This window comes from Canis lupus, chromosome 5, assembly GCF_003254725.2.
Source record: "Canis lupus dingo isolate Sandy chromosome 5, ASM325472v2, whole genome shotgun sequence".
In the NCBI taxonomy this organism is placed as follows: domain Eukaryota; kingdom Metazoa; phylum Chordata; class Mammalia; order Carnivora; family Canidae; genus Canis; species Canis lupus.
The window spans coordinates 54,580,686-54,595,401 of NC_064247.1; the positions used below are offsets into that span (position 1 = coordinate 54,580,686).

Here is a 14,716-nt window from a genome sequence, read left to right on the forward strand (position 1 = left end):
TGGGCTGGGAGGAACTATAAATTAACTATGAGAACCCATGAGGACGCTGTAGCATTGAGCTTCCCAGGGTGCACTGACTCTTGGGACTCCTCTCATCCCCGTGGAGACCCCAGAGGCAAAGTCTGGAGATCTTTTGTAAGAGGTAGCAGTTCTTATGAACCATTTCAGCCAGGGCAGCCCCTACCTTTTTACTGGGGAGGCCCAAGAGTCCAGTTTATAAGCCCAGAGGAAAGACTAGGGTGAGGCATGTGAGGCATCCAGGGTACAAGATGGAAGGAGCCAGTCTCTCTGGGGCTCATGCAAGCACCGGCAAGGCACCTGAGCACCAGGCGTCCTTACATTCTGTCCCGGCTCTGTCTGGCCTGCTGCACAGGCTGCTGCGAGGACTCCTGGGAGGAGGAGCCCCTGAGTGTCCTATATCTGTCCTATATCCTGAGTGTCAGGTGTGGTCCTGCCAGTCTTGTGAGTCTGAAGGATTGCTGATCCCCAGAAGAAACCCTTGGGGAGGTGTGGGTAGGGGGGCGGGTAGTGTGGCCAGAAGAGGTGAAAATCTTCCAGGTGGGAGGTCGGGGACATGTCACCCAGGCCCTCACTTTCCCACCCGATCTCCCTGGCCTCTAGGAATGACACCAATCATCCCTACTAGAAGCACACCTCACCCCACAGATCGGCACAATTCTGCGTGAACTATCATACAACGATCTTAAAGTGTGGGTCACAGGCTTCCTGCCTCGTTCTGTTCATTCAAAGGTGTGCGAGTGTTTTCTGGACTGGGAGGTTGGAGCAGTCAGTCTGATCTCTCTGGTCCAGTCCCCTCTGCCCATCAGACCATGAGCTCCCTGAAGGCAGAGAGAGGGAGCATCCTACTGGACAGTCCAGGCTGGGCAGGCACCCGGCTCAGCTGGTGACCTTACCTGTCACAACCAGCCATCAGGGGTGGGAGTCATGCAGGGAGCATGTCCCGCTTTTGCCTATGGGGGAACACTGAAGCCCAGGGAGAGCAAGTAAACTACCCAAGACCACACAGCAGCTAGAGGCAGAGTCAGCACCAACACTCAGGCCTCCTTTCTATGGCATCCTTAGAGCGCTGGGCTTGGAGTTGGTCAAATCTCAGTTTGGGTCCTCATCCTGTTGCTTGCTCACTGGGGCCTGAGGACAAGGAACTGCCCCTCAGTTTCCCCATCTGTAAAGTGGGATCATTGTACTAAGAAGAGATGTTACTGCTCTCCACAGTGCCTCAAAAGTGCTCCACAATTGTCATAAGCACCACAGACCACATAGAAAAGGGTTCAGCTGGGAAGGCAAGGCCTTCCCTGAATGGAAGGACAGGTACCCAGCCCAGGATGGGGGTTGCTCCAACCCTCTAAGATGTGGTGGCAGGAGCCCCCCAGTTGGTACCTGTCCAGCGGTAGAGGGCATGTGAGCAGGGCCACAACCACCTCGGTCATGAAGGAGCTGGCCAGGAGGGAGACGGGCAGCAGGGCCACCTCACGGGCCCGTGGCTCCTGGATGTGGCTCAGCTGCACATAGATGCCCTGCATGATTTCTGGGATCTGGGGCAGAGCCAGAGCAGTCGTGAGCAGCAGGCAGATGTCCGGTTGGAAGGTCAAGGCAGGCATGGGGAGAGTAGGGAGACAGGAGGAGAAAGGGGGTGGGGGTGACAGGATAGAGAGGCCAGGGAGGGGAGAGAAAAAAAGAGAAAGAGAGAGAGGAGGGCACCAGGAGAGAGAAGGGGAGGGGGGGAGCAGCGCACCTGCTCCTTCCCTGGGAGAGCCAGTTGTCCTCACTGCCCTCCCCACCCCCACCAGATCAGTAAGTGAGTTCTTTCTCACCCGCAAGGGGGGCACCTAGAACTCACACACCACCCCTGCCTTGCCCCCCGTGCCTAGGGGTTCCAGTTCCCCCCACCCTGCCACTGCCAGGCGGCAGGTCCCAAGGGATGAGCAGGCCCCATGAGGTCTCCGGCTCAGACCCTGCCCCCAGGGAGCCTTACCACCTCCAGCACCCTGTGGCGGTACCATTCCAGCACGGAGCTGAGCGTGACCTCCGAGGCCAGCTGCATCATCTCCCCAGAGTCCTTCCCCCGGGTCTCTGAGCTGCCTTTCAAGCCTTCCAGGGCTGCGAGCAACAGGTCCTTTACCTGCTGGGGTCCCAGGAAGTCTCCGAATTCCTGAAACAAAAGCACAGAGATACTGACACCTGGACGGACCCTAAGGGAGCCACACACACACACACACACACACACACACACACACAGCCACCACCAGATCCACACAGAAGTCGGCAGGGCCAGGCATGTGTACTCTGTGGGTGTCCAACACGGTGGGGAGGAGCTACAGAAGAAGGGGAGACATGCATCCTGCCCCCAGAGTGGGATAATGTGCTTCTGGGCACAGAGCAGAGGAGGAAGGGGCACTCGGGGTGGGCCCATGTGGTTGGGGAAAGCTTCCTTAAAGGGGACATGAGCCTGGAAAGATGGAAGTGGGGAGAAGAGATTGGGGTGGGCCCTCCCCATTCCCAGGAAGGCCCAGAGCTGGTGGGCAGCCGGCAGTCACCGCGATCACACGCAGAATGTTCTGGCATGGGCTGACAGGGTTGTAGGGCCCCAGGAATCGCTTGTTGCTCTCATACAGCTCCTCCTTATTGGTCTCTTCCTTATCTCTGGTTCCTGCAAGAAAGAAGCCTCAGTGAGGCCCAACCACTCTATTTTTTTTTTTTTTTTTTTACTTTTTGTTAAACATGGAGGTAGGACACAAATCCTAGAAAACCAGCTTGACAAATTTTTACATAGAGAACACATCCAGGTAGCCAGGACCCAGGTCAGGAAGCAGAACATAATGGGTACCCTAGAAGCTCCTCTTGGTTCTCTTTAGTCCCCTGCCCCCTCCCTCACCTGGGGCAACTACCGTTCTGACCCCTAAACCCATAGGTTAGATTTCTTGCTATTGGACTTAACGTAGTATGTTCTCCTGTGTGCCTGCCTCTCCCTCAACATCCTGCGGGTAAGATTTATCCATGCTGTCGCAAGTCACGTTAGCTCATTGGTACGTGGTGCTGCGTCATTTTCTGTGGTGTGAATACACTACCATTTATTTCTCTCTTATTTCTTTTCTTTTTTTTTTAAGACTTTATTGATTTACTCATGAGAGACACAGAGAGAGAGAGAGGCAGAGACACAGGCAGAGGGAGAAGCAGGCTCCACGCAGGGAGCCCCATGTGGGACTCGATCCCGGGTCTCCAGGATCACGCCCTGGGCTGAAGGCAGCACTAAACCGCTGACCCACCCGGGCTGCCCTCTCTATTTCTGATGGACATTTGGGTCATTTTTAAAAAGCTATCGGTGCTGCTAAGAACATTCTGGTATGTCTTGCCAATGCCTTTCAGGAAATGTATGCACACATTTGTTAGGTACACGGTCAGGAGTGTACTTGCAGGGTCCTAAGGTAGGCATAGGTCCGGCCTCAGGAGATGCTGCCAAACGGTTTTGCAGGCTGCAGGTGGGCCCAATGATATGCCCACCAGCAATGCAGGAGAGTTCCAGAGGCTTCACGTCCCATCAGTGAGCTGTCAGTTTGATTCTCACTGTTCTGGTGGGTGTGTGGTGATACCTCTTTTAAACTGCAATGTCCCTACCCTGGTAGTCCCAAGCCTCTTTTTCTGATTTGTGTTCTTTAGTGCTCATCATTATCTGACTTCACTATATGTATTGCTTGTTTATTTTGTTCACTGTCTCTTGACAACAAGAAGGTAAACCCAACAGGGAGGGTTATTTAACTTCATTGCAGTGTTTTCAGTAATTAGCATAGATCTGGAACATGGTGGCTTCATATTTTCTGTTGAAGGAAACCTATTTCAGGCTCATTTCCTAAGGCCTTACTGCAGCCTGGCCTGGGTCCTCCCTGGATTCCCCCCAGAGTACGCAGGGCATCTACACAAGGAAGGGCTGTCGAAGCAGAGGGACCATATGGACCAAGTGTGTGGATCATTTGTAAAGGAAAGAAGCTTGAGACCTGGAATCAGATAGACCCAAGTTCAAAGCCTAGCTTTGCTGCTCCCTATACTCAGGGGACCCCCACAAACCACCTCATCCTTGAGAATTTAACAGTGTGGGGCTGGGGTCACCAGATAAAATATAGGATACCCAGTTAAATGTGATTTCAGATTGCCAGGTCACTCTGCCCCCAGAGCCAGGGAAGCTTAAACAACATGCCAAAGGCCCGTGGGCAGGGTTGGGACCATGGGGAAAGGAAGGAGGCAGGAAGCTGCTGAGACTGCACACCTCTAGGTACGATGCCAGTGCCTGGGTCAGCCCATTTCATACCACCAGCTCCCTAAAGCAGGATCTGAGGTGCTTCTCCCACCTACAGGCTGTAGCCACTCCAGATTCTAACATGGGACCTGTCCTTTGTTCATTCATTGAATAAATATTCACCCACCATGTGCCCAGCCCAGGGCTAGCCCTTGGGAATGCATGGTGACTATGACATGGACTTGCCCTGCTCTCAGCACACTGGGCCATCACGCCTAGGTGTGCATGGTGCCGTCATAGGAATGTGACACTTAGAGTCAGATAACACTTGGAAGGAAGAAGAGGGGATCAGATACAAGGACTGCTTAAATCAAAATAGGGCTGTTTGTAGCCTCCCTCTGGTCCTGTGGGGACTGAGGCTTCACACCGGCTTCCGCAGACCCCATCAGACCCTGTGCTGGTCTCCATCTACCTGTGCCTTGCTGCCAAGGTTCTGGTCAATTCCCAGGCTGAGCACCTGCTCGGAAGCCCTGCCTGAGAGGCACCCCAAAGGGCTTACGTTTTTGGAGCTCCAGGATGGTGTAGAGGATGATGATGCCGTCCAGAGCCTCCCGGCCAATCTCCTCATCAGGATCCCCGATGCGAAGGATGAGCCTCCCCAGCAGAAGCCCCAGCGCCGGGAACCCCGAGGACATCTGTTTGTGTCATAACTTCAGGGACTGGGTCTTAGAAATTCAATAATCTTATACAGCAATTAGTGAACAGAGCTGGATGGTCGGGCCCTGAGAGCAGAGCCCTCTGAGGATGACAAGGGCCACCTGGGAATCTCTGGGCAGATGCACCAGCTCCCTTACAGCCAACAAGACTCTCCCTCCTCAGAGTGTCCTCCCCTCCCAGGGACCACTCACAAAGAAAGGCAGGGTCAGAAGTGTGTGATTCAACACAGAGACATTGCTGTTCACGGCCCGTGCTCGCTCATGGGCCTTCCCGGAGTTCATCCAGGGCCCCAGGGGCTGCAAGGACAAGGGGGAGACTCAGAGCTCCAGGCTGGAGGCCACCCTCTGCCGCCTGAGTGGGCCGGTCAGCCTTTACCGGTCAGCAGGAAGCTGCCAGGGCACAAAGGCAACCGTCCACAGCCCTCTCCTCCTTCTCCTCCGCCTCCTCCTCCTCCTGGGGCAGAGGGAGCCCTGGGGTCCAGGAGCTGAGGCTAAGACCAGAAGACCAGAGGGAGAACGAAGGTCAGCGAGGAGAGAGATGATAGATGGCGAGTCACGAGGATAGAGGAGAGAGAGAGACAGGGATGAGAACGGAGAAGGCAAAGCTATGGGGACAGCTAGAGCCAGAACACCGCAGGGGGCGGGGGGGCGGACAGGGAGAGAGCCAAGGGGCAGGAGTTTGGAACAGGACCTGTAGTAGGGACCCTGGGGGGGGGGGGGAGCACTGGCCCAAGATGACATCCTGAAGTCAAACTGCTCCTTCTGGACCCAGCCCCCCACTGCTCCTCTTTTCCCCTCTGTCCCTTTGCTCCTCCCACCCCCACACCTCCAAGATGCTCTTCAGCCCAGCAGGAGTGGGGTCCTCAACAAAGAGGGCGTTGAGCAGGGTCTGCAGGGCATCCAGGGTCTGCTGGTAAAGCTTCTGTGGGCAGGAGGAGGACCAGCTGCTAGGGGGCTGCTGGAGCGGACCTGGCCCCAGCAACCCCGTACCCGCACCCTGCTCTGGGTCAGGGGAGGAGGGACACTCAGACTGCTTTCTGGCCCCACCTGAGAGACTAACTTAAGGTATGATATTGGACACTTTGCTCTCTCACCATGGGTTATAGTTTCCTTATCAACAAATTGGTGGGGGCACCTGGGTGTGCAGTCGGTTAAGCATCGGACTCTGGTTTCGGCTCAGGTCGTGATCCCAGGGTCCTGGGATCGAGCCCTGCATGGGGCTCCACGCTTAGCATAGTCTGCTTGAGGATTCTCTCTCCCTCTGACCCTCACTTCTCTCTCCAATGAGAAAAACATTTTTCCAAAGTCACACAACGTGTTGAGGAACAAATGAGAGGATGGGTGGGAAATGCGGCTAGAACTGTAGGAGCCAGGTAAACGGGAGGGCCAGCCTCACTTTTATTATTGTCTCTGGGAAGTTCTGTGATGGCTACTCCTAGACCCAAATAGATTTTCCAGTGGCCCCTCCAGGGAGCCACGTCTCCCCCGCCTGGGTTCCCTTTCTCTTGGCCACACCATAGTCCCAGAATTGTCTTAGGAAGCTGTAGGCTGAAGAGGGGGTTTGAGCCCCTCTGTCCCCTGCCTCAATTCCATCTGCCAGCTCCTCACGTCTGTCTGTCCCCCAGGTTGTCTTTGTCCGGGCTTCCTGGTCTGTGCACACCCAGGTTACACCACCACTACTAAGCCACCCACCTGCCAACTACCTCCCTCCTCCTTCTGGCCCATCGCTGTGCAGCACTGCCCTCTGCTGTCCGGGCCTGGAACTGCAGGAGGGCTGCCTGCACTTCCCATGACCAGAGTGTCGTCCTCGTCGTCGTCCCCCCCCCCCCCCCCCACACACACACCCGGGCCGCCTTTGGGTCTTGTCCCTCAGGACACAGAGCCCTCAAGCTGCCCTCAAGGGTGGCCTGGTCACCACTGCATTCTAGCTTTGCTTCCCAGCACTCTTGCCTCCGGCCATGCTGCCCCCTTGTCATCCTTGGAGTCACCATGTTCTCCCCGTCCTCAGGCCACTGTACAGGTGGTTCCCTTGCCGGGCATGCCCTTCCTTCTGCTACTCCCCCTCCGAGCTAACTAGCTCTTCTTTAACCTGTCAGCTACAGCCCCATGACCCCTGACCCCCACCTAGGCCAGGACATCCATTCTAGGCTCTTAGTAGCACCAAGTACTCCTTGCTTGCAACCCTTACCATTGCTGCAATTTTGCATTTATTCGTATGATTCTTTGACAATGTCTAGCTCCCCGCTGCCTTCCCTCTACTGTATCCCCCACCCCCTGGTACTTCTGGAGTGGGCATTGTGTTTGCTGAATGAAAGGATGAAGGAATGCACCTCCCTCTTGGCTGAAACTCCTCTCCTTGAGTCTCCCTCACTGACCCAACTTCCTACACTAAGGTCACCTCTACCCACTTCTCCTGGGACAGCCCTGCACAGGTTGGAAGATGCTTACATGAGCCCCTTGAGGTTCTACGCTCACCCCAGCTCACGTGGTCTTCAGCCCTCCTCCTCCCAATCCCGGCCACCTCCGAGGGCCAGGCCAACACATGCTCACATCCCTCGCTCAGGGCAGGACCCAGGAGTGGACAGAGCACCCCAAATGAGCAATCCCTTATTCCAAAGATTCACTCATTCACCAAATATTTATCAAGTGCCTGCTCAGGCCAGGAGCTTGCATAGGAGGGTGAAGATTCGCATCCAACTCCTAGAAGGCTCTTTCTCTCCCCTCTGAGAGCTCAGAAATGCACCCTAGTCTAAGGATGTGGGGAGCCCCAAGGACTCACCTGTATGGCCTCAGCCTTGGCCTCGTCCTTCTCCTGCATGGCCTGCACCGATGGAAGGGAGAACACGCTCTTCACACACGTGTCCACCAGCTCTGACCGTTCTTGCCATCCCAGGATGGGCTGGGTGTGACTGGCAGAGAGAGAAAGACAGGCCAGCGGTGAGGGAGGGGGGTAGGGAGGGGCTCTATGGCCCCGGAGGAGGGAAGTGGGTGTGGAGCACAGGGCCTGGGGAAAGGCAAAGGCACAGGAGAGGGTTGGGTACAGAGGCCAGGCCCCAGGAGAGACAGGTGGAGCCCAGGGAAGGGGGCAAGGGGCAGGGGGTTGGGGAAGGGCTGTGGACACCTCAGCTGGGTCAGGGTCTCCATGGCCTGCCAGCGGACGGTGCTCGAGAGGGAATCCAGTGGCTCTTCCTGGATCTGCCTCTGGATGGGGGGACCACGGGGGGCTGATGAGGGGGGTGAGGCCATGCAAACCCCCAGGATGGGGGCCACTGTTCAGCATAGGGAACAAGCTGTGACAGCCCCCATCCTGGACAGAACCGTGCAGGGCCTCTGTGGGGAGAGTCAGCTCTCTGCTCAATTCCCATCCTGAGCCCAGTTCAAGGCCACCACAAACATCCCGCACCCCAACCAGCTGCACCCTACACACAAGGCCCAGCAAGAACTGCTTTGGCAGCCTCGTGGTCAGGAGGCACACTTAAGCCAGATACTGGCCTGAAGCAGAAAACACCATGAATGGCTCTTGAAGGGGGTCCACTTGAATTCCTTTAAAAACATCCAAGGAGCAGCTGGCTGGCTCAGTCAGTTAAGTGTCTGACTGGCTCAGGTCATGATCTCAGGGTCCTGGGATGGAGCCCCACATGGGGCTCCATGCTCAGTAGGGAGTCTGCTTGTCTCTCTCCCTCTCCCTTCCCCCAGCTTGTGCACTAGCTGGTTTTTTCTCTCTCTCTCTTTCTCTCTGTCTTTCCCTCAAATAGATAAATAAAATCTTTAAAAAATAAAATAAAAATGACCTAATTACTTCTCACTTTTGATCTAGCCTCTACATACAATAGGTGCTCAATTAATGTCAATGAAATGAAGTTATCCAAGGCAAGGCTTTTATCTTTAAGGGACCCAAAGCTAAATATAATTTTGAGGATTTCAGTGGTGCAAACCATTCCAGTGGATGACTGAGAAGTGAAGTCATTGCAAAACAATGAGGGAAACTCTTGAATGTTTCCCACCAGGAGGAATTTCTGGGAAAAGAATGTATTAAATAATAATGACTGCTCCCAGGGGCCTAGGGCCCTACAGCAGTCTAACCACTGGGTGGTGTCCTCCCAACAAGCCAGCTGGTGCACAGGCATTACCTCAGGTGCTGATGAGATGACAAGAGCCAGGCTCAGAGAAGGAAAGTAGCTTGCTGAGCTCCCTCAGGGAGGTGGAGGGCAGTCAGAGGTGGGCTGAGCCTCAAATCCAAGCATCCTGCCTTCTCCTCAGTCCTCCACCTCAAGCCTTGTCTCACCAGTTTGTGGACTGGGACTCCCACCTCCACCCACCCAACGCCACAGACCCGTGCGGGGTTCCCACACCATCATCTTTTTCATCATGGTCTTCTTCTCTCCTTCTGCTTCTAGCACATCCTGGCACTTCTGGAGGGTGATGACATTCTCCACCTTGGAGACAGCAGGGTGAGAACCACACTGACCGCCACCCTCAGGGGCTGCCCGCACACCCCCACCAGCTACCGTGCACCTGTCCCCGGCTGCCAGCCCCCGGCACTGGTTCCAGAGAAATGCGAACCCACGGGGACCCTTGGGGTGGGGTGCAGATTTGGGAAGGCTGTGGATAATCCCCGAAGGGCAGCATTTGGGGGAGGACTAGATTTCAGGCTCTGCAAAGTACTCTCCCTCTCTTGGGGGAGAAGGGGTAGGAGCTGATGGGATGGAAGAGGTGCTGAGGCCTCCAGTTGGAATTGCACCATTATAATACCCCTTAAAGGTTTCTAGTACCTACTCTCTTTTTATAAGATTTTATTTATTGGGCAGCCCGGGTGGCTCAGTGGTTTAGCACAGCTTTCAGCCCAGGGCAAGATCCTGGAGACCCAGGATCGAGTCCCACATCAGGCTCCCTGCATGGAGCCTGCTTCTCCCTCTGCCTGTGTCTCTGCCTCTCTCTCTCTCTCTCTCTCTCTCTCATGAATAAATAAATAAAATCTTTATAAAAAAAGATTTTATTTATTTATTTGAGGGAGAGACAGAGAGAGAGAGAGTAGGGGGAGGGGCAAAGGGAGGAGGACAAGCAGGCTCCCCTCTGAGCAGGGAGCCCAATGTGGGGACTCGATCCCAGGACCCTGAGACCATAACCTGAGCCAAAGGCAAACGTGTAATCAGCTGCGCCACGCAGGTGCCACTCTCATATCCACTCTTAAGGGCACATCCTAGTCAGAGCAAGGCATTCCGCCACCTGAGAGAGGAAATACCTTTACCAATGTCCAATTAATCTATGAGTTCTCATTATCTCAAGGTAAAAGAAGAAAAAATGATGAAATAGATGAACTAATTCCATATAGTGAAAAAAACAAAACAAGTGAACCTGACGGGCAGTGTGGTGGGTGAGACATGCCACATGTTCTTGGCCACTGCCACCAAGAGGACAGAGAGCCCTTGAACCAGGGCTCACCTTCCCAGTTGCTTGGACCAATAGAATCCCATGAAGTGATGACGTGCCAATTCCTGGCCTAGCCCTTAAGGCAACTGGCAGCCTTTTCCTTCTGGAACCCAGACACCACACTACAAGGAAACCCAGCTAGACATGGAATGATGGCACCATGTGGAAGATGAGGGTCATCTTCGATGTTCCAGCCCCTGCTCCTGTCTACAGCAAGAGACCACAAGAGCCACCTTGCTGAGCCCAGACAATTTCAGAGTTCTCATACAATCCAGTAATTCCACTTCTGGGTATTTAGCTGGAGAAAAGAAAAACACTCACTCTAAAAGATGTGTGCACCAGTACGTTGATTGCGCGTTATTTACAATAGCCAAGATATGGAAGCAATCTGAGTGTCTATCAATAGATGAATGGATAAAGAAGGTATGTGAGATTTTATATACAGACACACACAGTGGAATGTTAGCCATAAAAAAGAATGAGATCTGGCCCTTTTGCACCAACATGGATACACCTAGAGGCTATAGTGCTCAGTGAAATAAGTCAGACAAAGACAAATACCATATGATTTCACTTATATGTGAAATCTAAAAAACAAAACAAAACACAAACAGATTCATAGATACAGAAAACATTCTGGTGGTTGCCAGAGGGGAGGGGGCTGGGAGCTGGGTGAAATAGAAGAAGGGGGTTAAAAGGTACAAACTTCCCATTATAAGATAATTAGGACACAAGGATGCAACGTACAGCATAGGTGCATAGTGACAGATGGTAGCTAGACAGATGGTAGCTACATTTATCCTGATGATCACTTGGTAATAATGTACCTAAATGTTGAACTGCTACATTGTACACCTGAAACTAATATAATACTTATTCACTTATAACATGGTATAAATTAAATTAAACAGAAATTAAAATTTCAAAAATTAAACAAAAATTAAATTTTCAAAAATTTCAGTATCATGAGAAATTGGGCCCCTTGGTCCTTATTTCCCCATCAGAGTGAGCTTTTAGACCACTAAGTTTTGGGGTGGTTTGCTACGTAACAACTGGTATCTTAAACTGCCAAAGTGATGATAGAGGGTAGCTAGTAGACTGAATGGTCATGGAAGACCTCTCAGAAGAGTCGATATTTGGGCTGAGTCTTCAATGACAAGAAAGAGGTAACCATAAAAAATAAAAATAAAAAAAAAAAACCTATTCTTTCTGCCCACAGGTCTTGTCCCTATGCTATTAAAAAAACAAAAAACAAAAAAACATGTTTTTGCACTGAAGAAAAAGTAAAAGAGGTAACCATGTGAAGAACTAGGGGAAGGTCCGCCTATCTCTCCAAACTAGAATGCTACTTCATTGTTGTATTTCTACTGCCTGAAATGATCCCTTGCATGTAGTAGGGACTCAACAAAATTTGTTGAATGACTGCAGTAATAAACCCTATTTGTTGTAGGCACCTTGCTCAGTGCTGTGCATACGTTAACACAGACCTTTTTCAAACTTTATTATGCCCATTTTGTAGCTAAGAAGAAATTTCCTGGCAGAAAAGACAAGTGCAAAGGCCCTGGGGCAGGAAGGAGCATGGCACGTGTAAGAAGCAGAGAAAGGCCACTTGGCAAGAGCAAGGTGGACAGCCAGAGGGATGTCATGGGCTGGTATGCTCCCAAAATGCAAGACCTCTTATTAGTCCTGTCACTCTCTCCCCATGCCCCACCCTGGGACACCCCAGGGACTGGAGCAGCCTGAGAGCAGGACCTCCCTCCTGCATGGCCTGGCTTGGGTGAATCCCACCTCCAGGCTCTGTCCACCAGCCAGTCTCCCCCACAGCAAGTGTATTCGCACTCATGTCCACTAGCCTGTCCAGTAGGCCCCTACTGGCCCTCACCAAGTCCTACAGGTGCCAGCTTTCTCTGGTCTCCCAAGGCAACACCTGGTTTGGGACTATGTCCTGAAAAGGGCCATTTACTGCCTTTCTTCATCTTTAAGAGATCCTCTCACAATTGATTCAGTTACTTAAAAATCTTTATTGAGCACCTATGATGTACTTCAGTCTAGATGCTGGGAACAGAGCTGTGAATAAAACAGACTAAAATCCCTGATTTAGGGGCATCTGGGTGGCTCAGTCAGTTAAGCATCTGCCTTTGGTTCAGGTCATGATCTCAGGTCAGCATCCTGGGATCAAGCCCCGTCTGGCTCCCTGCTCAGAAGAGAGTCTGCTTCTCCCTCTCCCTCTGTCCCTCCCCCCACTGGTATGCTCTCTCTCTCCCTCTAATAAATCTTAAAAAAAAAAAAAATCCCTGGTTTATGGAGGATGCATTCCAGTGTGAGAGGCTAACAACAACAACAAAAAAAAACAAGATGAACTAGTAAAGTATAGTGTACACCAGCTGGTGATGAGTCCCAAGGAGAAGAGAAGAGCTGGGCAGAGATACAGGGAGCAATGGGACTGGAGGGGGGGGGGGGCATCCCAGGAAAGTCAGCTGGGGGTGGGGCAGGAAGCATACCAGAGCCATCTTGCTGTCTTTGTCTCTCTTCCCTGGCACCTTCACCAAACAGGAGGCCACTTCATCGAAGGCTCCTGAATGTCATAGTTTCAAGGAGGAAACAAGAAGGAAGGTAAAGATGTGGGTATAGAGCTGGTGCCTCAGTCCTGTTTCCCCTCCCCCACAGGGCCCCTCCAGTCCTTATTCCCCTAGCAGCCACACTGAGCTCTCTTCCCTGAAAACCTTCAGTGGCGCCCTATCCACTGAGCATAAAGCCACCATTCTCATCAATGCCCTTAAGTCCCTACCGGATCAGTGTCCCCTGGCCCTCTCCCCCGGGGGCTACCTCCTGCTACACTCCTCTCACCATGCTCTGGCCACATTGTCTGCCTTTGACGCAGGGCAACCTGCCCCCTCATCAGGGCCTTTGCACAGGTGATCTCCTCCACCTGGGCCACTCTGCTACCACACCCCACTGCCCAGCTAGGGCTCCCCTTCTTCATATCTTCACTTGCCTGCCACTCCTCAGAAAGGCCTCCTAGATCTTCAGGGTAAAGGAGGCTTTCAGTACAACCCTCTTGAGCATCATCCTACTCTTTTCTTTCAGCTGTTATCACAATGTGTAATTAAACTCTGATTTGTTATAGTAGATACCTGTTTTGTCAGCCCTAGATTTCCTCATCGTTCTTCTAAAGAAAGAGGCCCTTCTCCCCTGTGGGCTACCCTTTCCACGTAGCTAGGTGAAGCCCATCCATCACCCCTTCTTCAGATAGGGGTGGGCCTGGAACCCAAGCATGGCCAATAAAAGCATCCCATGCCTCCAGCCCCGGTGATTGGCCCAGAGATGGGCACTTGGCTGAACAGGACCAACAGAACTCTTTATTCAAGAGCACTGAGGGGAACCCAAAAGAGAATGGGTCTCTCTCCTTCTGAAGGCCTGTGAGTGCCCGGAACTTGGTTCAGGGCCACCTCAGCCACCAGAGGCTTCTGGAGGATGGAGCCAATAGATAGAAGCAGAGACACCAATAGTAGTTAACATGGCTTGCTCCAGTTATCTTGTCTTCTGGGTGGGTACCATTTTCCACTAGAAGGAACAAATCTCCTTGGAGAAGTGGCTGAGTCTGGGATTTGGGCAGAAAAGTATAGAATAAGCCTGAGATATCTTGTACTGGAAAGCTAGGAAGAGAGCTCAAAGAATGATGGGGACATGTCAAAGGAACACAAAGCTTACTTGAAGGGATCCCACTGGGGATGATTTGAGTATCACAATAAATAACGGTAGCAACAGATTATAATTCATTGAATAACCTAAGAAATCATGAGTCTATACTAACATAAACAAGTACATGAATAAATTGAAAGTTTGATGAGGAATGAAATATTTACATAGTTTTGAAGTACCTCTCCACAAAACATTTTTTTTTTTAAGATTTTATTTCTTTATTCATGAGAGACACACAGAGAGAGGCAGAGACATAGGCAGAGGGAGAAAGAGGTTCCCTGTGGGGAACCTGACACAGGACTCAATCCCAGGACCCCAGGATCACGCCCCGAGCCAAAGGCAGCCACTCAACCACTGAGGCACCCAGGTGACCCTCCACATAACATTTATTACAAATGGCGGTGGTGCTACTGGGATCTACTGGGTTGAGTCCAGGGATACATCTTACAATGCTAGCAGCTGGCTCCCCTGTCCAAACCCACATCCACACAACAAAGAGTTATCTAACACAAAATGTCAGTACTGCCAAGGTTGGGAGATCTTGCCTCAGGAGAAGAGTATTGAATGGAAAAGGTCACAAGGGAGGGTTCTCGGCTGCTGGCAAAGATCTGTGTCTTGA

The 14,716-nt window shown here is 52.2% G+C and overlaps 1 protein-coding gene across 7 annotated transcripts in view; it reads right to left on the minus strand.

Annotated features, from left to right (window-relative positions):
* MROH7 (maestro heat like repeat family member 7) overlaps nt 1-14,716 on the minus strand; it is a 55,091-nt gene that overhangs the window by 24,706 nt on the left and 15,669 nt on the right. For 6 of the 7 annotated variants that reach the window (XR_007410851.1, XM_049110409.1, XM_049110413.1 and 3 more), the window contains exons 4-13: nt 12,897-12,970; nt 9,318-9,401; nt 8,087-8,166; nt 7,745-7,874; nt 5,792-5,887; nt 5,158-5,262; nt 4,809-4,944; nt 2,556-2,668; nt 1,994-2,170; nt 1,399-1,553 (exon numbers count right to left, since the gene is read on the minus strand). Coding sequence is in view for 6 of the 7 variants with exons in the window: in XM_049110409.1 (XP_048966366.1) it covers nt 1,399-1,553; nt 1,994-2,170; nt 2,556-2,668; nt 4,809-4,944; nt 5,158-5,262; nt 5,792-5,887; nt 7,745-7,874; nt 8,087-8,166; nt 9,318-9,401; nt 12,897-12,970 (1,150 nt within the window). In the remaining variant the exon portion in view is untranslated. The remainder of the gene's footprint in view (nt 1-1,398; nt 1,554-1,993; nt 2,171-2,555; nt 2,669-4,808; nt 4,945-5,157; nt 5,263-5,791; nt 5,888-7,744; nt 7,875-8,086; nt 8,167-9,317; nt 9,402-12,896; nt 12,971-14,716) is intronic. The other variant, XM_049110411.1, reaches the window with a different exon arrangement.